The sequence below is a fragment of the Sceloporus occidentalis genome, unplaced genomic scaffold, assembly GCF_023333645.1.
Source record: "Sceloporus occidentalis isolate IW3139 unplaced genomic scaffold, rSceOcc1.0.p SCAF_2, whole genome shotgun sequence".
In the NCBI taxonomy this organism is placed as follows: Eukaryota; Metazoa; Chordata; class Lepidosauria; order Squamata; family Phrynosomatidae; genus Sceloporus; species Sceloporus occidentalis.
Window position 1 is genome coordinate 120,224,216 of NW_028316982.1, and position 27,392 is coordinate 120,251,607.

The 27,392-nt window shown below is 40.6% G+C and overlaps 1 protein-coding gene across 1 annotated transcript in view; it reads right to left on the reverse strand.

The window, feature by feature from the left end:
- LRMDA (leucine rich melanocyte differentiation associated) overlaps positions 1–27,392 on the reverse strand; it is a 929,993-nt gene that overhangs the window by 413,508 nt on the left and 489,093 nt on the right. The window contains exons 3-4 of the mRNA XM_089507925.1: positions 21,419–21,550; positions 8,836–8,970 (exon numbers count right to left, since the gene is read on the reverse strand). Of these exons, the coding sequence (XP_089364051.1) occupies positions 8,836–8,970; positions 21,419–21,550 (267 nt within the window). The remainder of the gene's footprint in view (positions 1–8,835; positions 8,971–21,418; positions 21,551–27,392) is intronic.

Sequence of the window (27,392 nt, forward strand, 5' to 3'; positions counted from 1 at the left end):
CTTGGTCACTGATCTCCATCTGGGCATGGACAGGGGTAGCATGTCCCTGTTAGTGCTCTTGGACATCTCAGCGGCTTTCGATACCATAGACCATGTTATCCTTCTGGAGCACCTGGCAGGGGTGGGAATCGGGGGCACTGCGCTCCAGTGGTTCCGATCCTACCTTTCCAGGAGGTTCCAGATGGTGCAGCTGGGGGACGTGCGCTCCGATAAGAGGGCCCTTACATCTGGGGTCCCTCAAGGAGCCATTTTGTCTTCCATGCTTTTTAACATTTACATGAAACCACTGGGAGAGATCATCCGGAGTCATGGGGCGCAGGGTTATCAGTACGCTGATGACTCCCAAATAATTTTCTCTATGTCTCCAACTGATGCAGTGACCAGGGATGGCATCTCTCCTCTCGTGGCCTGTCTGGAATCGGTAATGGGCTGGATGAGGGAAAATAGACTCAGCCTGAATCCAGAGAAAACAGAAGTACTCATGATAGGTTCTCCCAGCCCAGGGATGGCGGTGGTTCCACCTGTCCTGAATGGGATCACGCTTCCTGTGAAGGACTCAGTACGCAGTCTGGGGGTGCTTATTGACTCGTCGCTCCATCTTACTTCTCAGGTGGATGCAACGGTCAAGAGCACCTGCTATCAGTTTCGGCTCATATGCCAGCTGCGTCCCTACCTGGACCGGAGGGACCTTGAAACTGTAGTACACGCTCCGGTAACCTCTCGATTGGATTTCTGTAATGCTCTCTACATGGGGCAACCCTTGTACCATACCCGGAAGCTGCAACTAGTGCAGAATATGGCAGCACGACTGGTCACTGGTACTTCCAGGGCCAGTCATATAACACCTGTGCTTAAAGACCTTCATTGGCTGCCTATTCGCTTCCAGGCACAATACAAGGTGTTGGTTATTACCTATAAAGCCCTAAATGGCTTGGGCCCAGGGTACCTGGACGACCGCCTCTCTCCGTACAATCCGCCCCGCACACTCAGATCAACTGGGCAGCAATTATTAAGAGTTCCAAAGGCTAGACTAGTTACTACCACCAGGAGGGCCTTTACCACATTGGCCCCCAACCTCTGGAACTCACTGCCCGTTGAGCTCCGCTCGGCCACCTCCCTGGCCCAATTTAAGAAGGGGTTGAAAACATATCTTTTTGAGCGGGCTTACCCCTGACTCTATCCCCCGGTGTATTTTCTCACCCCTCCGTCATCAGCTGGTTGAGCTGGCATGAGTTTGCTTGTTTTTATTGCAATGTTTTAATGTATTTTAATATGTTTAATTGTATGGATTTTCTTGTTGTACACCACCCTGATTTTTAAAAGGGCGGTATAGAAATAATTTATTATTATTATTATTATTATTATTAACCAACTGCAAGGGGTGGTGCTCATCTCTGTTACTAAGCCAAAGAGCCAGTGTTGTCCAAAGACGACTCCAAGGTCATGTAGTCAGCATGACTGCATGGAATGCTGTTAACTTCCCAACAAAGTAGTACCTATTTATCTACTTGTATTTGCATACTTTTGAACAGCTAGGTTGGCAGAAGCTGGGACTGGTGATGGGAGTTCACCCCATCACGTGGCACTTGAGCCTCGAACTGCCAACGTTCCAACTTTACAGTTGTCAGGATTGGCACCCCAACTACTATGCCACCATGTCTCCTCTGTACCACCCCTATATATACTCCAAAATATTTGGAGTGGGAATGGGAAAGAATTTAGTTATTATCAAGATAACTGATGAAAGTATGAGTATTGCCCTTCTAGTGGCTGCATATACACTGCAAAATTAATGCAGTTTGACACTGCTTTAATGGCGATGGTTCAGTACCATGGAATTATGGGATTTGTAGCTTTCTGATTTATTTAGCTTTCTCTGTCAGATTGCTCTGGTGCCACAACAAACAACAAATCCCAGGATTCCATAGAATGAATCCATGACAGTTAAAGCAGTGTCAAACTGCATTAATTCTGCAGAGTCGCAGCACCCTCAATCCAAGAGTGTCAGATGTTCACAAATTTGCTAGGCTTACAGTCACTGTGGAAGAGCAACATAAAAATAAAATAATGGTGATACTTACCAGAGCTAAGGCTTGCTTCCAATTGATGGAAATCAGGAACAGAAATGGACCCCATAACTACTTCCAAACAGGGATGCATTGGGGAAATCTAGAGGAAGGCCAGTAGCATGGCTGTCTGCAGGCAGACTAGACCCAAAGAATTGGATGCTAAAAGCCAACATTTATACAGTGAAACTTCTTTGATGGTAGAAATCAAAGTTTTGGAATAATTAACTATGTCAAATGGTTTTCCAGGAAAGAATATTAGATGTGAGTGGGGGTGGATGTGTCCATGACTATTTGGACAAAAGATAGATGGCTTCAGCAAATGTTTTCAAACCAAGAGCTAAGAGTTGAGAATTTCCAGAGATAGGTGTTATTTTCCAAGACAAATGGGAAATCACACCTTGGCAAGAAAAATTGTCTTTACAAATGCCATCATCTCCTCTTGCCAGACTTACCATCAACTCCTCTGTTGACCACAAAGGGATTATCTATCTAGATCCATTTCAATCTCACTTCAGGCCCAGGTCACCTTGCTGGATGACGTAAGCAGGGAGCTAGAGAGGGGGAGTGTGTTCCTGTTGGTCTCGTTAGATCTCTCAGCGGCTTTTGATGCCATCGACCATGGTATCGTTTTTGGCCACCTCTCTGAGATGGGACTTGGGGGCACTGTTCTACAATGGTTTCAGTCTTTCTTGGAGGGGCAAACTCAGAAGGTGGCATTGAAGAACTCCTGTTCAACCCCATGGCTGTTGGCTTGTGAGGCTCCTCGGGTTCTGTTTAGTCCCCTACAATATTTAACATCTATATGAAATCGTTTGATGAGGTCATCCAGAGTTTTGGGCCAAGGTGTCATCAGTATGCAGATGACACCCAACTCTATCTCTCCTTCCCATCTGATTCCAAGGAAGCTGTCTCTGTACTGAATCAGTATCTGCTGTCAATAATGGACTGGATAAGGGCAAACAACTTGAAGCTTAATCCAGACAAGCTTGTGTGTGTGTTTCTATGCCTTTTAACTTTTTGTTATATTTTAATGTATTTTTATATTAATATGTTTTATTTATATACCGCTATTCCAAAGATCATAGCGGTGAACAGCAAGTAAGCTAATTTGCCCCCAACAGTCTGGGTACTCATTTTAGCGACTTCGGAAGGATGCAAGCCTGAGTCGAGCTTGGGCCCTTTTGCTGGTCTTGAACTCGCAACCTTGTGGTCTTGAGTGAATGGCTGCAGTACAGGCATTTAACCACTGCGCCACCAGTTTTTAGATGATTTTAACTGTTTTAAATGTTACTGTAATATTTTTTTAAAATCTGTGAGTCACCTTGGTTCCTTTTGGGGAGAAAGACAGCATATGAATGAATGAATGAATGAATGAATGAATGAATGAATTATGCTAAAGTCTCTGGGTGGCCTATTGTGATGTGCATCCAGATCACTCTCTGACAGGCTCCAACTACTCTGGGGCTACTACCTGTTTTGGAGCAATCCTAGGCTATTCAGAGGTCACCCTTTATCAGAGTCCCTTTTTGATATGAAGTTATATCAACTATATTTAGGTTCCAAACGTGGCCAATACGCTCAACCTGATGTAACCGATCAACACGCCCTTTGCTCCCATGCGTAAAAGGCCAAAACTGCTATTGCCTAGGTCAACATGACTGTCCTATTGGCCAAAATATCTCATGTAGCATGGTGCATATGCCCCTCTTAACAAGGGCAATTTATTTGATCTCACCAGCAAACAATGTTCTTTGGTGTAGCCCAAGGCTTTGGAGGTTAAAGTAATGATGTTTTTTCTTACTTTTTTCAATGAGAACCAACAACTTTAAGTATTGTAACAATAATAATGCTGGCATTGGGAAAGCATAATAAGTGTTTACTCGTTGTTGCAGAATTTGGAGAAGGCAAGGTTGGACATTTGAAGATGAGTGAGACAGAATTTTGTGGAAGTAATTGAGTCACCCAGAAAATTATTCACAATATAAAACTCTATCCTCATTTAACAAAAAGCATTTAACATTCTTGGAAACAGAAGCATGGGATTGATTTCCACACACATGAATCTGTACCCAAAACATGATATTGATATTGTCTACCTCTTTGTAAATCTTTGTCCAAAACTATCATTGGTGTACATGAGCTACGTATTTTAATGTATGTACTATGTGCTAATTTGTAGGTTGGATGTTACAAAACAGTCAGAGCAAAACAAATAACTAATGTGGTAAGAAGTCAAAGCAATCCAGTGAAAGAAAGTATCAGACCAAGTGGATTCCACATGTACCTGGCAGTTCAAGTGAACAGCAAACACTAAAATTACAAAACATGCCTCCCATTTCCACTTCTTATCTTGCCAATCAAAATAAGTAAGGCCACACATATTAAAAATACTTTGCAATATATTCTGATCTGAACCACTTTTTTGCAATCCTGTAATAACACGGATTGTGTTTTTACTGCAAACAATAGACCCCCATGACAGATCAAATGCTGTTGCTACAAGACAAGTAACCAGCAATTATTGTGTTGACTGTCTGTGAGTTTGATCTCTCGGTCATGACCTTTGCTTTCTGGAGATCCTCAAAGCAGAGGCTGCAGATGAGGTTATTTGGCATTTATGCTGCCTTGCTACACACATTACTTCCCCACCCCCATATTTGAATCTCCCTACAAGCGTCCCTTACCACAGTATACTGTGATTAAGAATAATGTTTGAAAACCATAAAAGCCAGAAGTAATTTCCAAAGCAATGATACTTACTAGAGAATAATTAATTATTCACCACTGATAGTAATTCTGTCAATGTGTTATTGCTCATCACACACAGAATAAATTAATTCTTTACACAGAGAATAAATTAGTCAAGTACGATAATTCTACAAATTTCACAAATTCCAAAATAATGCTATTGTTATGTTTCTCTCTTCTCAATTGTTTATTAAATTTCTAACTGAAGTATCCAATCATTACCTTCTCACACCCCCTTTCCCATTCTGTAATGTGTCTATGAGGTTATAAACCATAAAAATCAATTACTTGCGAACTGCCTTGAATACACTGGCATACAGTTTGCATATGAATGTTCTGGACAAACACAGACATATGCACACACTATAGTATAAAACATGTCAAATGTATTACATAGCCTTACTGAAAATTACGAATGCTTGGGTATATCTGATTGAAACCCATAACCAAACTGCAAATATTTTCAGGCTTCCCTTTCGAAATATGCATTAAATGCAGCAATACCTAGATTGCAGAAGTCCAGGGAAGCATAATTTTTAACAGAAAATCATTTGGGGTTTCCCTTCTTCCCACTTTGGAGTGTGACCTGTGGAATCCTTTTAGATGTGTGCAAGAGGTTGCACAAATATAGTGGCGCTTTGAACTCTTCTTACATTTTGCAGGGATACTCCTATCTTCAGGCAGAGTAAGGCCTCAGAAGACAGATTATTTTTATGTCAATAAAAGCCAGCAAATTGCCAGTTATTAATTTGTTATTATAGGTGTGGACTTAGTTATACATAAATGAGACTAGTAAAATCAATAGAATTTAGTCATAACTACTTACATCCCATTGATTTCAATGGATCCATTTTGGCTCATTCTGGATCTCACTGATTCTCTCTGACTGCTAGAGAGGAGGAGAGGTATATGCAAGGTTTTTCTCCTTCAGATGATAAAAAATAATGTGATTAACCTTTTCTGGTTCTATGCTCCTAAACTAGAGGAGAGGGTACCATTTTCTTCTCTGCCTCAGGTAGCAAAATGGTCTGTTTTCTAACAAATACTGTCTTTAAAGTATGGGAAATCATGTTTTAAAAAATCCAAAGAATATGCCCATCAAACTGCTCAGGGGACCATTGATCCATATGCCTCATTGCGTGTCTGAAGTTTGTTGTTTGCTTAATAGTTCCTTTCCAGATAACTCTGTCATTGCTTCCATACTATGGCCTTTATAATCCTATCAAGCATTGTTTATTTGCCCTAAAGCAGTGAAATTATTTAAGATAGTGGATTTTCACTTTGCACTGTGTTATCTATTCCTATGGTTAGTAACTTAATGTTTACTCAGAAGTAATTTTTGAAACGTCTATTCCTTTTATTGCATCCTTTTCAATAAGCAGCATTATTACTGGATAACAACCAATTAACTACATTTAATATCTAGCTTCTGTTCCCTACAGGAAGACGCTTATTTTTATTTTAAAACTGTGGTTGCATTTCTGTTTTTCCACAGGATCTTTACTTTACACGAAGATGACTAGCTTAAAAGTTAGTCAATATACACTATAGCATCAAGTCCCTTCCAAACAGTGTGGCAGTGAAACAAGGAGCCTGGCAATCTACCAGGAGTGTATGGCAGAACAACTGGTAACAGATGCAGTTTCTGAATATCAGTAGTTCACAATCCACTCTGGAGGTTTCACACAACCAGCACCTTTGCCACCATTTCCTTCTGATTGCTAGGGAAGGAGAATTAATAGCTTTGAGATACGCATGCAGACCAATGCGGAAGGAGGCAGGGTTCACCATAAGGGCCCAGGATCCTTAGTGATATAAACTTATTATTTCAGGCAAATGATTTATATGTTAAATCCTTGATCTTTAGGGAGGTTTATTGGCTATTTCCCCCCCCCCCCAGAACACCTAAATGGTTTGGCAGATGCAGCACACACACTATGGAAATGGGCACGTATATTAATTTGCAAAAATTAAAAACATCCCATGCTAGCTCTGTGACAGAAAAGAATTCAACAGGGAGATTTGTTTGAGTTTCAGTGCAGTCTGGTATGGTACAAAACAGAATCAGATTTATTTTACAGCCTATTTTAATTACAGAAAAGGAAATATCAAAAACAATGTGAAAAGAATAAAGAATAAGATTGAAACAATATTGTACATGGATAACTATGGATCCTTCACATTTTGGCATAATAGTTTCTTACAAATATGACCTAAAACTATCTTGACCCTCTTTTTAAAAAAAATAAAAATAAACATTTTACATGCAAATGTAATAACAGACATGATTGTTTTGATGTATAGCTGTGTGACATATTATAAATATTACATCACAGAACCACAGAGAATGTCACTCAACAAGACTTTTTTCCCCTAGACAGTATTAAACGAACCATGGATTCTTGCTTCTGAATAGTTCCTTTAAGGAACTACTTTTGCTTAAATGATTAATAAGAAGCACATTGTCAGAAAAATGCACTTAAAGTGAAAAACAGTAAACTGTAGAGATATCATTCATTTTTAAGCAATTTTGTGGTGGAAATGTCTCATAATGCCAGTATTAGGCATTTTGTAAGCAGGACGGCTAGTATGCTTTCCAGTTTGGGGTTAAGGTGAAAGGAAAATACATTTTTCAATCTAGGCCACTTAGCAGAAGCCAGGTTGACACATTTATTCACAATTCAGAAGTTAGCTCGTTGACTAGTTTAATATAAATTATAGCTTTAAAATTGTTTCCGAAAGAAGTATGAAAAACTGAACATAGAATAGGTCTGACGGTGAGCCTTCCAGCTTTTTGACCCTGATTTCAACTAAGTGCAGCATTCACAAAATGATATTATTATTTTAATCCCATGTCTGTTTTGAACAAGGTGCATTTCAGGATTTTCATACATTATTTGATTAAGACACTAATGTATAGTTCAGAATGCCTCATATATATATATATATATATATATATATATATATATATATATAGGATGCAATCAAAGCATACTTGTGTATGACCAGAGAATACATATTAGATCTGCTGAAAGTAATATTTACATCACAGGTAAGTAATAGGTATATGTCTGATTAAACCTTTAAGCCAGAATTAACTGGGGGTGGGGAGAGAGGAATATATGTTTTCTTCAGAACACATAATTGGTTGCATCTATTTCCCAAACAGGTACCTAATACCAAAAGGCTTCACTCTGTCCTACCAAGTTCCACTTATTAGTTGTCATACAGGAAAACTGGCAACTTTAAATGGGTGTGTGTGTGTGTGTGTGTGTGTGTGTGTGTAAGTGTTTTCAAGGTGCCTGCCAATTTGTGGTCACCCCATGAATTTTATAGGCTTGTCTTAGGCAAGGAATACTCAGAGGTGGTTTTGTCAGTTCCTTCCTCTGAAGTATAGCCTTCAGCACCTGTTGTTTGTTGGTGGACTCCCATCCAAGTACTAACCAGGGCTGACCCTGTTTAAATTTTAAGATAGATAGGATCTGGTGCCTTTAGGGTATTTGGGCTATCTATTTGGATAATACTAGACATTATTATTATTCCTTCAGGAGTAGACCATAATCATTTGATTTTTTAAAAAATGTTTATCATGTATGAGTTGTAGCACCCAAATGTCGGCATCCAGTTAGGACAGATACCTTAGAGAATCCATTACAGGGGCAGAAATCATATACATAATCATACATATGTATCGTTAATCTTCTCATACGTCAACCAAAACTATTGGATAGCAGCTCTTTCAGTTTATCTGCTTAGCTTCCAAAATCAGTCTGTTTTGGGGGTATTTAGGCAACTCTAAATAGCCCCAAAAATTTGAGAAGGCCATATCTGCCCCCATCCCCCATAAAACAGCCTCTGGGATTATGTAACTTCCCCATGCCTGTGTATTGAGTTGTAACATGTATTAGATTACTATCTCCTACAAACTGAGTAGCTGTCTGATCTCATCAACTATCTAAATTTGACATAATATTTTCCATAGGAAAGTCAGTTACATTTGTAGTCCAATGATACTAACCTGTACCTTTGGTAGTCTCCCTCATCTTTATCTTTGCAGACCAGCTCATTTGGGCATGCTGTATTTCCCAGCAAACTCAGGTACTCCAAAGCAGGGGCTACTTCAGCTAAATGATCCAGCAGGCTCTCCAGTTCTGTTATGTGCCCAAGATTATGGGCTAAGGATTCAACAACATCAACAAAAGGCAAGCTTTAAATAACCAAACTGTGTCAGCTCATCAACCCCCACCCAACACAGCGGATGTGTAAGCCCAGCATCTATACAAAATCACATAGACTGAAAAAATTACATATCTTGATTTTAGTCGAGCCTTTGACAAAGTTTCCCATGATATTTTTGCAGAAAAGCTAGTAAAATGTGGCTAGACAATGTGACTGTTAAGTGGATTTGTAATTGGCTGACCAACTTATTACTTCAAATTGGGAGGAAAGCGTAAAATCTGGCACTGAAATGGATACAGTCTTAGATATCTTACAGTTGAACGTGATTTAATACAGCTGCTACATACACTTCCAAAGAACAGACTATAGAATTGTTGAAGGGAAACCCTGAAAGATCTGTTCTGGGTTGCTGATTTAAAAATAAAAGTTCAAGAAGTGTTTTGGTTTCTTTACAGCCACATGTCGATATCTTTGGTCTTGTCAGAAATTGGTATTCATATGATTTTTATATCAATGAAATCAAACCCATAACAATTGTTTTATTTATAAAGCACTCTGTGTTTTAAATCATTAAATATCAGCAGCAGAAGCAGCTTCAGCTCAATAATTTTTAAAAGAGGTATGTAAGTTAAGGTGCTATTAAATAAGGCAGAAAGTTATTCAGAGACATTGGTGGTCCTATAAATGTCTTTTAAATGACTGCACACTGTTTTGTGTGGTGATTTTAATTAATTTATATTTTATTGTAAATATTTTTTTAATTGACTGTTTGGGAGCTGCCTTTGGGAGAAAATTGGCATACAAGTGAAAGAAATAAAATAAACGAATACATTGTAAAAGTCTGGTTCACAACTATGAGATGCACATCCACCAGACTGTTCGCTTTGTATCCCATCCTACAGTGAAATCTAAGCGATGCAATCCCTGGATATTTTTAAAGAAATCTTCAAAAATGACAAGAATTCTATCAAACTGCATTTTCTCTTGTCAAATCTGTTTTACAGAAAATTAATACAGTTAAACATTCCTGAAAAAAGATTTGGAAGTTAAGATGTAAGACCAATTTAGGTTGAGCCTCCAACAAAATTAGTTTTCTCATAGCTGAGAAAGCACAACCTTGGCCATAGGTGGTATCTTACACCAATCAAACTTCATTGTAGCTTGAGTAGATTGGGCTGGCCTGGCTGATTTACCTTTGACAAGGGCTGGCTCATCCATATAGGCAAACTAGGCAGCCGCCAAGGGCAGCAAAATTTAGGGGCGTCTTGATGGCTTTATTTATTTATTTATGCATAATTAAACAATATTAAAGTGAAAACTCGTTACAGCAAGTGATGTAAAAGAAAGCTACTGTATGATGGTATCTTTGTACAATGGCCAAAACATAAATGTGCACCCCCCTGTGTCCGTGGTACGGACACATGGTACATCATCCGCCTTCCTCCTCTTATTGCCCACCCGCCTTATTATTGTTACCACAACACGGAATGCCAGTCGTCTTGAGTTTATTATTTACAACAACAAACGTGTTTTGCCTTTTTGGTAGTGATGATGCAATAGCGTTTCAGTGTTTGTGTTTGATTTTGAATGTTTGCCTAGTACGTTTAATACTGTGTTGCATTCTTACAAGTTTTAAACTAAGTAAAGGCAAAATTTTAGTTGTTTGGGTGAGTACTCTATTTATTATTGCATTATCTTAGGGGATGGGGGGGCACAGCCGCCCTGTATCCTATGTCTTTTATCATTACGTAATCAGAAATCATTTGTTAAAACTCCATTCCAAATGTCACAGCAATAAAAAAAGTCTTTAATCTGTAAAAACCTAATTGGCTTTTTGATTAATTCTCAATACTATGACGAGAGATTGGAACCTAAGTTTTATGTCATGTTCTAATCAGTACCTGCAAATTTGTACACATGAACTATTATAGACTCAATCCATGTAGCATGTGGCCTCCCTCTCTTTCTGGTTCCCTCCACCTTTCCTAGCATTATTTTTTCCCCCACTGATTCATTCTATCTCATAATGATAGAATGCCAAAGTACGACAGCTTTAGTCTAATCATTTTGGCTTCCAGAGCAATTTCTGGTTTGATCTCTTCTAGCATCCGTTTGTTGGACTTCTTGACTGTCTACGGGATCCTCAGCACTCTTCTCTAGCATCACATTTTGAATAAACAGATTTTCTTCCTATCTGCTTTCTTAACTGTCCAGCTTTCACATCAATACATGGTGATAGGGAATGCAATGGCTTGTACGATTCTAACTTTCGTGCTCAGTTGTATATCTTTACATTTTAGGATCTTTTCTAGTTATTTCATTAGGATCTTTTCTAGTTCCAATGAAATATCCAATTGCAATCCAACCAGATGCTGCGTAGGAGCAAAAAGACCTGAGAAAAGAGATCCTAATTCCTCACTAGTGTGGAAGAACCAACCATCTGGACTCAATCCTTTAGTTTTGTTCTGTTTAGAGACTTACTATAAATTACCTTCTCTCTTTTTCACTCCTTAAGGAATACATCAGTGTCAGCAAATATTTTTAACTTTCATTTAGCATTTTTATTCTATTTCCAGAGGTTCACAGTGTTGTTTTTGGCGAGTAGATAACCAGAGTAAAAACAAACAAACAACAAAAACAAAACCTCTGACAACTAGATGACTTATATTTATAAAAGTTTTAAAAAGAGCTAGTAACTTCTATGAAATCTGCACACTAGGACTTCTTGTCTAATGATATGATGATGTGAGCACTAGTACCTTTATGAACAACTGCATCAATTGAAAGTAAGAACATAACCCATTTTATCAAGATCCCAAAGCTTTTTCTATTGCTTAAATGTGCTTCTACAAGCAAAGGCACACTGGGCTATCATTGAGACCCTGTCTCCATATGATCCACTCCATTAGACATGAATAATTGTACATGTACACAGACCTATGGACAAGATCCTTTGCTTGCACAGAATAAATATATATCAATTATTATGGATAATTGTCCAGTTATTCTGGATTCTACACTTACGTAGTCTTGAACTCAGCTTTTGTCCCAAATGAATGATTGTAAGACAGTGCTGTGTGTGTGCTTTTAGAATGATTCGCTGCAACAGGTAAGCACACTGACACAAGTTGTGAAAAAATGCAATCACTTGTGCAACACATTTTATACATGATTTCATCTTGTGTTTGTAGTGCACATAGATTTATACTCAGGTTGAATGAGGCATGAAAACAAGAATTATGACATAGACCCAGAACAGATTGGCCAAATGAAGCAGCTACTGGCTGCTTTGGAAATGTAGCATTCAAACGATGCACTCCTCCAAAATGACCCGAAGCCATGCCATAGCAGTGCTCTGGTCCTTTGGAGTCAAGGGAAAAGGAACCAGGATAATCAGACTTCTGGAGGCACAGGTTGGATCCTATAGCTGTGGCCAGCATTGAGAGAGGGCTGTGCAGTCAGCCCAGTTCCGACCCAGTTGTGGCTAGAACAGGCTCGAGCTACTCTTTTGCATCTGTTTGCTCCGGCCCATATATAGGCACTCAAAAGGCTGAATAAAGCAAAGACATCTAGAGAAGAAATGCACTTGTCCTGCCCTCTTTCTCATGAAATTTTCCTGTCATTTCCCTCATGTCAAGGGCAACTTTCTGAAGAGGTCAGTTTCATCTGAGTGTGAAAGCTCTACACTTAACCTGAGATGGAAGTCCCCCAGTATTCCAAATTGTATTGAGAGATCCAACTAATACAGCTCCCCCCTTCATAAATGACTGTGGAGGTCTATTGGGAATTATAGTGGAGGTGGGTGAGATTATCATGCTAACATATTTATCTTATTCAAATTTTAGAATGCCCAAACAGATCTCCTGGGTACACATGTTCACAGGCTGAACACATGTTGAGTATAAAATGTTGAGTCTTTCATATGCCAAGAGGTTGTTTTCAGGAATCATCTAACCATCTCTGAAGATTTCTTATGAGGAAAAAATGCGAAGAAAATGTAAGTTTTAGATGGATCTTAATGTGTGGATAATGGCCACATTTGGCTTTGTTCTCTACTTATTTTACTTTTTCATAATTATTTCTTTTAACTTGAGCATGCCCAGAGGGATTCCCCACTATTGTGGGAAATTCTGGCAGGAAGGCAGTAAAATAAGAACATGTGGAGCAAGCAAGAGAAGCATCCTACTGTTCTGTTTGATTCACTAGTCTATGTTTTTGGTATTTTAAACAAACTCTCATGATAATTATACTGGGACTGGAGTATTCCAGTCACAAATATTAAGCCTTTTCTTTTCCTGAGGGAGAAACAGTCTAGAGGTCTAGGGCTTCAAAGGCAGAAGTTGAGTGGATGGACAAATTGGAATTTGTGAATAGCCAGTCAAAAGCTCAGATTTTGTGGATTTTCAATAGTGTTTAATTCAGAGTGGCTGATTATTATTATTTTTTTTAAATAGAAATTGTGGTCAGTTCATTCAAGTCCATGGGATCTTCTTAGCTCATAAATCAAAAATGGCAAGTATAGTTCTGTCAGCAGGGAAGAATTAGAAAGAAGCTATGGTCCCATACAGACAGGCCAAAATAAAGCTGCTTCAGGACACTTTGGAGGTAGGCTGTTTAAATGATGCATGCATCCTAAGAGGCCAGAAGCTGCATCAAAGCCACGCCCCAGTCCTAAGAACTGGAGCACAGCTTCTGGCCTCTTAAGATGCATGTGTCATTTAAACAGCATACCTTCAAAGTGACCTGAAGCAGCTTTATTTTGGCCTGTCTGTATGGGCCCTAAGAGACAGGACTGAAGTAGTTTTGAAGGTTGAAGGAATTACTTGATACATCATTGAGCAAAGGGATGGCGAGGGACATGTGCAAAGGAGCATATTGCAAAATCCATTTCTGATTTAGTTAGAAATAGACATTTCTGAAAAGAGAGGGACATAATTACAGTACACTTGTCCCTCCACATTTGTGGCTTTGACTTTTGCAGGCTTGATTATTCACAGTTTTTATTAATCTGTTCTCTATAGGAATATCTAGGTCCTCCAGCACAACTCTATGGTCAACTTAAACCAAAAGGCTCACTGAAGGGCCTAGAGATTCCTAGGGAAAAACCACTCCACTAGACCTTTGTAGCTCCTCCAGCACAATTCTATGGTCAATGTCTGGCAGATGCTGACCACAGAGTTGCACTAGAGGACCTAGAGATCCCTGGAGGAGTGTTCTCTCAGGTTAAAATATAGTGTTTTTGTTATTTGTGGTTTTTCCGCATCCACGGGGATCCTGTGCCTCTAACCCCAGTGAATGTGGAGGGACAACTGTACGGTTATTATGTCCCTCTCTCTTCAGAAAGACATATTTCTAACTAAATCTGAATTGGATTTTGCAATATGCTCCAATTCAGGAAAATCTCTCTCTCTCTCTCTCTCTCTCTCTCTCTCTCTCTCTGTGTGTGTGTGTGTGTGTGTGTGTTGAATAAGTTGTAAGCAAAGACAATTTGTGACATTGCTTAACATCACCAGAGATCATACAGCACATATGCAAAGTCCTCAACCTCATCCTCCCATTTCCTACCTTTCTGAGCTTTGAGATAGCATTAGGTAGCCTTAATGGTAGTCTGGTCACTAAATAGGTAAATAGCCTGACCTATTATAAGGCAGTTTACCAAGTGGATGTTTGTTTTCTAAGGCAACATGGGGAGTTCAAGACTGGGATAAGATTTGAACCAACGATAGCTGGAGACCCAGTCTTCACCACTATAATACCTTTGCTAGCTAGCTAGCTAAATAAATAAATAAATGATCTATGCTTTGACCATCTTTGAATGCTCCTTATTGAATAATATTAACATACTGAATTTACATACAGATTCCATTAAAAAGACAATTCATTTCATTTACAATGGCAACTGGTTTAAACCTACAATGCACTCTTTTATTTATCCATGCCCAGAGTTGTGTGCCACAATTATTATGCGGTTATCTTAAAAGCACAGTCTTTTATGTTGTTTGTCTCTGACTATGATTTATGTTATCCTGTTATCTTTGTTATCTCTTGCAGATGGAATATATCCCATTTCTTCACCTCAATAACTGAAGGGCAGCGGCATCGCCACAGGATAGAAACAAAACTTTCAACCTTTAAGACCTTCCTTTTACCATGTGCATTCCAATTTACATCTTATTTGTAGTGGCCAAACAATCAAGTGAGGAGGGCTGTAAAATGCAAGAACTATGCAGTAGGGTTTGATCTTTCATTCCTGTTATTCATTTTATACATGCTGCCCACAATATATGTGATGTAGGAAACATAAAGTATCTTTAATTCCCTCAGAAGGGGTTCCAAATTAAGTCAGAGCAACAGCAGACTCCTAGAGTTGCCTGATGCCTTCCCCATTTTTTTCTGAGAAAAAAGAAATGCCCTCACCAGCTACCTTCCAACTTATAGGGGGAAAGATACTGGGTCCACATCCTTTCTCAGGGAGGCAGGAAGAAGTGAATGGCACAAGCATTTGGAAAGAACCCCTGGATTAAAGAAAAGAAAAAAAGAAGGATGCTATTATGTTACCATTACACTGTGATCAGCTATTACACATGAACTGGGAAGACTAGAAATACCTGGGGTTCATGTTTCCCCTTCTCACCAAATGCACAGAAACCAAATCTAATGACTGATCACACTCATGAAAGCACCCCAGGTATGCTGGGGCTTTCCCTTCCCTATCCACCTACAACTGATCACAAAGAAATTTACCATGTTAGAAAGAGTTAGAAAGAGTCAAGAGAAAAAGTGTTTACTAAGTAGAGCTAAAAAGCAAGACTATGACCCTGTCTGCATGGACCCAATAAAACGGCCTCTCCCATCCTCTCATCAGGGAGTTTCGGCAATGCAAAGACCACTGCCTGAATCTATTGCAAACAGTCCGAATATGTCCAGCCCATTCAATGGAGAACCCAAGATATACCCCTCTTAAAAATATATTTTCAAAACTTCCTATTTGTTATCAATCTGGTGTCCTCAGTAGTGACATCAGGCAGCTGTTTAAAATGTGTCCTGTTGTGCCACCCAGCCCTGATGATGATGATGTATATCACTCACTCTGAGGTCAGAACAAGGTGTTCAGCCATGTGATTGACGCTGGGTGTCTTGTTCTGACCCCAGAGTGAAGTAGTATGCTGCTGCAGCAGCCACACCAGGCAACACAGGAAGACGCATGTGCAAACAGCCACCCGGCATCAGAACAATGGACCCCCAGTAACGGGAGGAAGTTTGGACAGCTCCAGTGCCAGAATACTCCAGGGATGCTCCCAGAATATCCTGAACCATACAGACACCACCTTAAATTATCTGGATGGGTTTTGTAGTTTTATAATAAGTCTTTAAAGAGTAAACAAATTAAAAATGATCCTTTGGAGAATTGTTTGCTTTTTGCCTTTGAAATTCTCTGTTCAGTAGAATAACAATCTGTTGTATTTCCAAATTTTTGAGTAATTTTTAAAACAATATTTAAAGCATTCTTTGGAAAGAAAAACATGAAGGGACAAACAAACACAGATACATGGGCCCTTGGTATCTGCTGAGATTTGGTTCTAAACCCACCCACCCACCCTGCGGTGGTTACCAAAATCTGTGAATGCTCAAGTTCCATTAAATACAAGGGTATAATAAAATGGCATCCCATTTATAACATGGCAAAATCAATTGGAATTGATATATTTTTATAATATTTTAAAGCCGTGGATAGTTGAATCCATGGATAAGGAATCCGTGGATACAGGGGGCTGACTGTATTGGGTACCTCAAGGTTTAGCTGTATGGAGCTGTGGTAAATTTGACTTCCCACATACAGCTAGGCAGGGAACACATGGTCCCCCAGATGTTTTGGAGTATAGTTCCCACAGTCTTTTACCACTGACCCACTGGGTGGGGTTAAAGGGAGATGTGAGCAAAAAAAGATAAACTGCTTGTAAGAATCTAACCATTCAACTGTATTGTTAAAATATGAACAAATATTTAAAGAAAAAATCTGCAATGTAAAATTATATCCATCAATACAAGGGCAAACTGGTACTTAGCAGAGCTGGAAGGAATAGGAGGAAGCTGCAGATTCCCATTTAGCCACTTTATCTTTACAGCAACCTGTACAGGGCACACACAATATGCGAAGCAGGGAGCTAATTGACTCCTTTCTGTTTCCAATCTATTTTTCTGTTAATCATGTATGTATCCCACAATCCCTATGTGATATCACACCAGATTTTGGGCAGCAGCTTGTGATTACTTGCTGTTAGGAAGCAATACGAGAACGCCCAGCCCCATAAAATAATAATACAGTGGTGCCTCGGGTTACGAAATTAATTCGTTCCGCGGCGCCGTTCGTAACCCGATACATTTCGCAACCCGAAAAGGCTTTCCGTTAGCGCTGGAAGCCTATAGCATTTGAATTTCGCGCCGAAATTAATTTCGTAACCCGAAAAATATTTCGTAACCCGGAACAGTTTTTTCCAATCCAACTTTTTCGTATCCCGGAAATTTCGTAACGCGGTCATTTCGTATCCCGAGGCACCAGTGTAAATAAAAGCTTTATTTTTATACCGCCCTTCTATCAATCAGGGCGGTGTACAACATATCCACGAACACAGAATGCAATACAATAACAATAAAATTACATTAAAATTACATTAAAATCCCTTTCTAGCCAGTTCACCATTGCCATCGTCAGGGGGGGGGACTAACTAGGACTTATTTCGGGGAATGCTTGCTTGAACAGGAAGGTTTTTAGTTCCTTCCTGAACTGTGCCAGGGAGGTGGCCGAGCGGAGCTCTATGGGCAGCGTGTTCCAGAGGGTCGGGGCCGAGATGGCGAATGTCCTCCTTGCAGTGGAGGATAGTCTTGCCCCTGGGACCCTCAGTAGCTGCTGCCCAGATGTTCTGAGTGTGCGGGGCGGATTGTATGGGGAGAGGCGGTCCTCAAGGTATCCTGGGCCCAAGCCATGTAGGGCTTTATAGGTTATAACCAACACCTTGTACTGCGCCCGGAAGCGAATGGGCAGCCAATGCAGATCTTTAAGTACAGGTGTTATATGACTGGCCCTGGGTGTACCAGTGACCAGTCTGGCTGCCATGTTCTGTACCAATTGTAGCTTCCGGGTTTGGTACAAGGGTTGCCCCATGTAGAGCGCGTTGCAGAAATCCAGTCGAGAGGTTACCAGAGCATGTACCACCGTTTCAAGGTCCCTCTGGCCCAGGTAGGGACGCAGTTGGCGGATCAGCCGAAGCTGATAACAGGTGCTCCTGACCGTCGCATCCACCTGAGATGTAAGGTGGAGTGACGAGTCGAGGAGCACCCCCAAACTGCATACCGAGTCCTTTACGGGAAGCATGATCCCGTTCAGGATAGGTGGAACCACCGCCATCCCTGGGCCAGGTGAACCTATCACGAGCACCTCCGTTTTCTCTGCTTCTGTCTCTAAGGATGCCCAGCTCAAAATTAGGGCATTGCTTGGGTGCTCACTGGAGTACTGGGGGGCATTTTCCCAGCCAGGGCATGCTCTCGGAATCTGCCTATGCTGCTCCTTCCTCTTCACCATATGAAAAGAAAGCAGGAGGAGGAAAGCTCTTTCCATCCAGCCTTGAAAGCTCCAGATGAATTATAATCAAAGCTCAGCAGCTCTTGCAAATGTTGCCAGAAAATGCTCAACTTTAAGTACAACTACACTGTAAAAGTAATGCAGTTTGACACCACTTTAACTGTCATGGTTCCATCCTACAGATTCCTGGAATTTGGTGATGCATCTGCACTCTAGCAGAGAAGTTTTAAAACCCTGTAAAACTACAAATCCCAGGATTCCATAGGATGAAGATACAGCACTTAAAGTGGTGTCAAACTATATTATTTCTACAATGTAGATGTACATTTTGTGTGACCTTGACACTCCTGTATGGGAGGGAGAGTGGCACATGGGTGAACTGGTTGCTTATCTAGATCATATGTGGTACCCCAGATCTTCCTGGGAACCAAATTCTGCTCTTCCACAAGACAGAGCTTTCTCTTCTTTAAGGCTGTCGCCCGACTCACTGAGCAGGCAGCATTGCTGCCGGGGGCCTGCGCCATGGAGGTCTGGCGCCCAGCTGGGGCGTGCTTGTCAGGGATTTGAAGGGTTAAAACACAGCACACAGGGAAATGCTTGAAGTGTGTGTGTTTGGCCATGAGCATTCAGCAGAAGGACAAGGTTGATTAGCACAGTTGATGCCCATTGGCTCAAGGACACTTCAGTGTCTAGGTGCACGTAGCCATGGATGATGAAACCATGTGTCTGGATTGCACAGGGGACACATGACATGGTTACACACCTGAACTCACTGGGTTTGGGAGACCACATGGTCTGGAGTCTATATAAACCCAGGGGTTGCAAGGGATAACTTGTGGGTTTGTAGTAGGAGTTGGTTTGGTATGGTTTGGAGTTTTGGAGATCTGTATTTGTATTATAGCACTGTGAATAAAGAGCACTTTGAGGACTTGGTTTCTCTGGTGGTTTATCAGAAGAAGCTACACCATCGGTTTGCTGTATGTCCCCGGAGGTTCCTGTATTGCTGCAGTTCCTGGAAGATATCCAGTTGCTGTCATCCCAATTGGACTTTGGAGCCATGCTTCAGCTTCTGGAAATTGCCAGCTCTGCTACAAGGGTCTGATTTAACCCCAGGACTCGTTTGAGTTGCTGACAGTGGTTGTTGGACCCCCAGCAGTTGTGCTGACAGCGCTGGCCTCCAATTGGCCGACCGAGGGTGAAAAGGAGGGACTTCCACCTACTGAGCGACGCTCTAGGAGGTGGATAGTCCCTCTCTATGGTCGCCCCGGTCCTCCAGGGCAGCCGATTGGCTGGCTGCTCCTGGGGGCGGGGCGACTCCCCTCCCAGCCCCCACCTTTGGAATAGGCCTATATATAGGCCATGCGGTGTCCTGCTCGGCGCCATTTCTGCTTGGCTCTCCCACCCGCCCTCCCTAGGGTGCGTGGTTTGCTGTCACAACTTTTGGGGCTGCAGCAGAGGTTCTGGATCGGGTAGGCATAGTCTAGAAGGTTGCATAGCACTGTATCGGGAGTCCCTATGGGACACGGGAGCGATGAGGGCATACGTTGTGGTCATTGCGAGGGCCATAACGTGACACTGCTTCCCGGTGACTAGGGGCTTTAGTTAAATGCAATTTGCGGGTTGCATGAATACGAGAGGGCGTTAATCTAGCCCCTAGCTCATCCCGATGCCTTGCTTTATATGACATGCCATTTATCCTACTACGGCGGGTTGTAAGATGATCCAGAACTCATGCTTTTGGCCAACCCTACCCTTTGCCGATGCTTGCGTTAATAAAGTTGTGGCCTTTCCTCCATATGTGGCTTTGCGTTTTATTGTGGCAACACCCTCACAGGCAATGAGTTTTCTTCTGGGGTTACGTTTGAGTACTTCAAACAATTGATTAGTATTATTGGGAATATTATGATTACTCTGGTAAAACAACACCACTGGAGGGCATGTACAGAAATAAAAGTTTCATTTACAAAAATGTAATTTTCATTTAAAACCTATACCTGTACTTAAAACCCATGTTCCTGGATTCTCTCTAGAAGCCAAATTCACTAAACTGATGCTATTGTACTTTGGACATGTCATGAAACACAACAACTTGCTGGAAAAGACAGCAATGCCAAGAAAGGTGAAAAGCAGTAGGAAAAGAAAAATAATGCATTGCAGATGGATTGTCAGTCAAAATAAGACATTGACCCTCCAGGCATTTATAACACATTGTCTTGTAGGTCTCTGATTCATAGTGTCACCATAGCTTAAAGCCCACTTGATGGCACGTAACAACAGCAACAAACTACCATGTGCAGGGTATCTCTGCAGATCACAAAACAGCAAAGGCCTCCATTTGGCTCAGACACAATTCTCAGTCATATTTAGCCAAAAGGTTAACCTAGTCCTTATTGATCCTCTTGAAACAGTGCTGTGGCAAATTCAGCACAGCGTCTTTTCTTTAAAAGACATGCAGCACATAAAAGCTTTTTTCATCTTGTTTCACTGCGCACTCTATTCCACTAGAGGTCAGCCTGCTACAGAACCCAAGCAGGCTGGGTAAGTGTTGCCAAGCACAACTGGCTGTTATTTCCACTTCTCAATCTATTAAGAAAAAATCCTTTCAGAGTCATAAACTTAGATCTCATAGTAAAAAACAGAGCAACAGGAAGATATAGTGAGGCATTTCGTTTACGAATGACCTGCAATAAATTACAGTGAAGCATTCTGACTGACAAGAGAAAGAGAGAGAATGCTTTGTTTGCATGTGAGCTATATTTTACCTACTTTAATTTGGCTGACACATACAGATCATTTGACATTTGGCAGGGTCTCTCCTGCCCCCCCTCCCCTCCTTTGCAAGGATATTTGGTTCTTGTTGAGCATCAGGGTATGGAGGTGTGGTAACCTGGGTAACTGGAGGTCATTCCCGAGGAGATTGTTGTCCAAGATGAGTTCTTCCAAGCCGCTAAACGTCTCCAGTCCTTCCAGTGACCTGCAATGACAAAGGCAACAGGAAAAATGATACTCCAGTAAATCAGGAAGGCCATTATGAGCTGAAATAAATATTTTAACCTTCCCTTTCAAGGAACGGGAAGAGTTTTGGTTTAGTCCTGTCAGGAGACTGAATGACAAGAATTAGTGGCAAGGGGAGTGCCGGTATAGCAACACATCCTTCACATGCTGGCAGAATGAAGGATGGGGGTCACTCAGTGAGTAGCCAGGATCCAAAACAAAAGGCTTCAGATATGAGGCCTGCAGGATGAATTTGTCAATGTCTTGTGCCTTCAGGCACCCAGCCTCGTCTGACCCTAACCTCCATTCCCAAGATAAATAACTCTGTCACAGTTCACCTTCATTCCCTGGACACAAATTTAAGTTGTCATCCATCATTTCTGCCATGAAATATCATACCCCACTAACAATAATAAATACAACTTCAAGAATTGTTCTCAGCAGCTACCCGATATATAAAAACTGTAGAGGAAAAAATATGATTGGAAGTTTTTCCTTTTGTGGTTTTTTATTTTATTCACTGGATTTTCCCTCTGGCTGGAGGCGTCTTGTTCATATTTTTTAAAGCACAATAGACACAATGTTAGAATATGTAGAATTATTCTAGACCCAGAAACGGCTACATTCCCCCCCCCCCCAAATGACTACACCCCACTCCCTGCAAAAGCACAAAATAGATTTAAAAGTACAAAAACAAAAACAAAATCTTTTTGGCACAGGAGCAATGCTCTGATAGTTGTAAATACACTGACATTTGTAGAGATCTGGCAGCCAATTAGGAAAGCTAGTAGAGAGGAATTAAAAGGCTGGCTTTGTCACTTCGCTAAGGGTGTTGTTCCAGTGTTAACTCTTCATTTCATAGCTTTGCAAATCCTTCCAGGAATGGGTGGGGAACCTTCACATTTATCAAGTAAGATCGGCATGGGATGCAGAGCATACACAGAGACACACATTCACAGCTCATTCACCTACCATGCACCTAGAGATATGCTGAGGCTGCATGACTTGACAGCTGAGCTTCTATGCCTACCAGTAGGAAGAATCATCACTTTATCTCCTGCCTTGCTGTTTTATAAAAAGTGATGAATAAGGGAGATGCAAGTCTATACTATTTATTCATTGTCCAGTGACATATATACTAAGGGGAATTCTTTCCTCCACGTTTAACACCCTTCACCAAGGTCTCCATGAGCAACTCTATATTAGGGATATAATACAGGCTCAATTTGGGGCAGAACAATCAAGTATTTATCCTTATCTCATACAAACTGTAAAAATGGTAGGGATGGGTCATATGAAACATATATCAATTTTGTCGTCTGAAAAACTTATAGCCCCTTAGTAAAAAGATGGAGATGAAACCTCTTCTGTGGGAAATCAAATATGTGACCTTCAAGCCCACATTTAAGGACACCACTGAGTGAGCTATAAATAATCAACAGAACTCTGCACTTCTCAGTGGTACCTTAAATCTGAGACTTCTAAATTACACTGGAGCTGGATGTATATCTGAATGAATTATGAAGATTATTAAAAGTCCCATGTTTCTGATGGGGAAATTAAGGTACATCCACTAAGGTCACATGAATTTGCCATAAGGAATAAAATGTAATTGTCTCCTTTCACAGCCAGATGACAATATTACTATCTTATGCTTTTCCATCATTTTCTACATTTTCTCAGCAATCCTTCAAAAGTTCTCTAGGAAGAAACAAATGTTATATTCCCTCGTATCAGAGATGGTATGATGATGCTGAGAGACAATAGTTTGCCTTAGACTATCTAGTGATTTCCTCTCTTAGGGTAACATCTGCACTTCGGACATCTTTCTGAAGATCATCTTAAGGTACAGTGGGTCCTTGGTATCTGCTGGGGTTTGATTCCAGGACCCTTCCTTGGCTACCGAAACCCGTGGATGCTCAAGACCCATTAAATACAATGGCATAAATGGTGTGCTTTATATAAAATAGAAAAATCAAGGTTTCCTTTACAAAATTTATGTATCTTTTGAATATTTTCAAGCCTTGGTTGCTTGAATCCATGGATAAAGAATCTGTGGATACAGAGGGTCGATTGTACAAGGAGAGTGGTACTTAATCCTCTTCCCCAAGCACATACACACCTTTGCTTCTGTCCTGGGTCTATTTTTTCCCCACATTTCTTACTTCTTTCTATATATTGAAGTGCAGATAGAGATACACATCCCACAAAATAAAATAATGTATAAGCTCACCACAAAAAAAGACAATGTTGCGCTACATAATTTCACATTTAATAATTTTGACGAATTTACATCATGAGAGTTTTAGCATTTGAAAATATCACTAGATAATGATCATTTCCATCAATCAAGGGAAGCCACATTGCAAACCCAAAAAATCTTGCTTCCTCCTTTACCATCCCATCGAAGTACACAGTGCCCATGCCTGATGGAGTTGTATGGCTTGACAAAAAGTCCTACAAGCTGTCCTCCCTACCTCTATCAGTAAAATTATGGTGGTGGTGGTGGTGGTGGTGGTGATGATGATGATAGCAACTAGGAGGAGGAAGAGAAAGTGGAGAAAGGAGGAGGGGGAACAAAAGCAACTACAAGAGCTACATCATCAACAACAATAGGTCTAGCTATCATTAAGAGATAGGAGGTTCAAATCCATGCTTTAATCATTCTGACCTCACATTATTCTAAAAGCCAACGAGAGGAAGGAGCTGTAAATGTATCATATGGTTATGATTGTTACTTTACATTTGCAATAAAGTCTCACTGGCAATGCCCATTTAAATGCTCTCTCTCTATAAACAGTTAGTAATGGATTGTATCCAACGTTCAAGTTTATTGCTTTTGTTTTGTTTTGTTTTACATCTTTCCACTTGCCAAAAGGAGTTCAGAAAAGGCCATCATCCTGTCAGCACCACAGAGCCTTATGGGACGCTAATAGGTCCTTTGTGAGTATGCATTACTTGGGCTCTGGTCTGTGTCAGCCTTGAAGTGCACATTGTTCATGAGTTCTGTTATGCAAATATAATACCCTTATCATGAGAATCTGCAAATGGTTGGCAATTGGCAAGAAGAATAAAGCACACATCCAAAACGGCTGGATGGGATGCATAAAGCAAAATGACATGGCATGAAGTGAGACAAAAGGGGGGGGGGGAGCTGACTAGCCTATTGAGGTAGACTCTTGCTTTCCAAATTAGAGGCTAGGGCAGGATAGCTGCATAAGCTTTAGACAGGAACAGAGAAAACCCTCCCTCACACCTGGTTGGACTTTCATCTTTCCCCCTCTTAGTCTTTATTTTTATTTTACTTTTATCTTGCTTTACTTTTATAACAACTAACAAAGTAATTCAAAGAGCAATTGGCAAACGTTTGAAATCATGGCAACTTCAGGCTGGATATTAAAAAAGAAAAGAAAAACCACAACAAATTGGAAAGGGAAAGGAGGTGGGTGGGTCAGTGGGCATGAAGATAGTAAAAGAAGTTGAGATGTATCTGAAGAATATTTCCCCTTGCTAATGTTTGTACTGGAGAGTCCCATCCCTGTGGTTTCTAGCATTCTTTAAATGGAATGGAAGAGGACTGTGCCGATTTAACCAGGACAGATCCTGCCCAGTGTGAAAAGATTGTCTCAGATTGCAGAATGCATGAAAGACTGAAGAAGCAATGTCTACTCCCTCTCTGAAATGATAAAAATCAGTACTTAATTGAGTCTGTATAAATACACAAGGGTTTGTTCCTCCATTCTCCCTTTCATGCCAAGAATACGGGTGCAGTATATTATTTACTGTATTTCTGTATTTATTTAATTAATATACTGCTTTTCCTCCCAGCAAAAGATGCAAGGCAGCAGACCATATTTTAAAATACAATTTTTAAAACTCTTTGCTTCCTTAGATGAAACACAATTTAATTTCTGTTTAAAAAACACAAGTTTAAAAGAAGTGTAAAACATTTAAAAGGTGCTTCAGACATAACAAGATAAAAACACTACATCCCCCATTAAAAGCTTTAACTGACACAACATATTAAAAACCCAATGCTTCCATACTAAAAAAGAAAAAATTTCTCTACTCGCTACAGAAAAACAGCAGGTAGGAGGCCATTGACCTCCTGAATAAGGGAGTACTGCAACTTGAGGCCAGTTATGGAGAAAGTGTTCTTCTGTGCTTTCACTAAGCATGCCTATGATAGCAGGGGGACTGAAAGAAAGTCTTCCCCAGCAGATCTTGGACCACAGGAAGGCCTAGATAGAGAGATATGGTTTTTCAGATAGTCAGACCCGAGCCATATAGAGCTTTAAATGTCATAGTTATATGTGGGATTCACAACTTCTGGTTGATTTTCAGCCATATTTGCATGGGAGTACCTGGTGTATTGCCTTCTGTCACAGTTAAACAGTTAAAATTTCATGGTAAAAGAAGGAGAAGGCAAATCTGCTCTACACTGCCCTGCCCTGCCACTTCTCTATCCCCAATCTCCGTTTCCCAAAGTGGATGTGGAAACAAAATTACTAAAAAAATGTGACAGGATATTGTTACTTTGCTTCCTCATGCAACATGCATTGTGGCCCCAATAAATGCCTATTCTAACCCAATTAAAATAAACCCAAAGAATCAGTGATTGCATGTTAAGTCAGCATTTACTTACATAATAGTTACTTATGTAACTTCCACGGAAGTAATGGGAGCTAACAGTTGAATTTGGGCAATTGTGTTTTATAATTATCATTATAATTAAATTATCTGTTATCTTTTGTCTCAGTTCTTATCTCTAATATATGCGTGCATTGTGGAAGCTCTGGCTAGCACTCTTCTCTTCTAGTCTGAAATATCCGATCTCCGTTTGTCAGACAGCTTGGTCTTGAGCAAATTCATACACTTCTTATACACTTCTGTTTCCCATCTACTAAAGAGAGATTAGTCTGCCTACAACCTTACACACCCATGAGACTGTAGAGCCCTCTGGGTCTGTAGAGCACTATAAGAACTTTAGCTGATAAATGCTATTCAAACAGAAAGGATTAACATCACTATTTTACTGGATCTTCAAAATAGGCTGCTTCTGCGCTTGGAATATTCCTTTTATTAAAACTCAGCGAAACTCACAGAGCAGCGAGGGAAGCCTGTAAGCTCTCTTAGTTTGCAGAAAGAACCTTCTATCTGTCTTAGTGAATTAAAAGCAACAAAGCACAGGCTCAATACCATGAACACCACTAAGGGCTTAAGGGGTAGTGGCAGGTAGCCGTCCTCCCTAGTTGGTTCAGAAGGCTAATAAACATCGCTCAAGTGCATTGCAGGTTGATCTGTCTCTGCTCTAATGACATGAAAGCTGCGCATTATCTCACCCACAGGTACCATCTCTGTTACCTCTGTGCAGGCCTCCCACTCCCACTCCCAGAGGAGAGCAAACGTTGCCAAGAGATTTCCAATGCAATTTCCAAAGCCACATCAAAATGACAAAACATCACAACGCATTCAGCACTGCCTGATTCCAACAGAAAGAACTTTAAGTTTCCACTGTAATTAACCCTATCCTCGTTAAGATAATTATGATCAAGCTCCCTGTCACAGCTAATATCACAGCATCATTGCCTATGGCTCATGCTTTGCCCTCATTAGCTTACAAAAACAGTGTGCTGAGCAGGCAAACTGACTCCCTCCCCTCCCTTCTTTCCAGTGACTTAGAGACCTAGTATCCAAGACAGTACAATAAGTCTTTGGAACACAAAGTTCTAGAGTAACAGTCCTGCTATTTAAGCCTTTCAATTAATTCACTCTATTTTTCAGTACTATTCCCTCCCTATAATTTTTTTAAATATAATTTG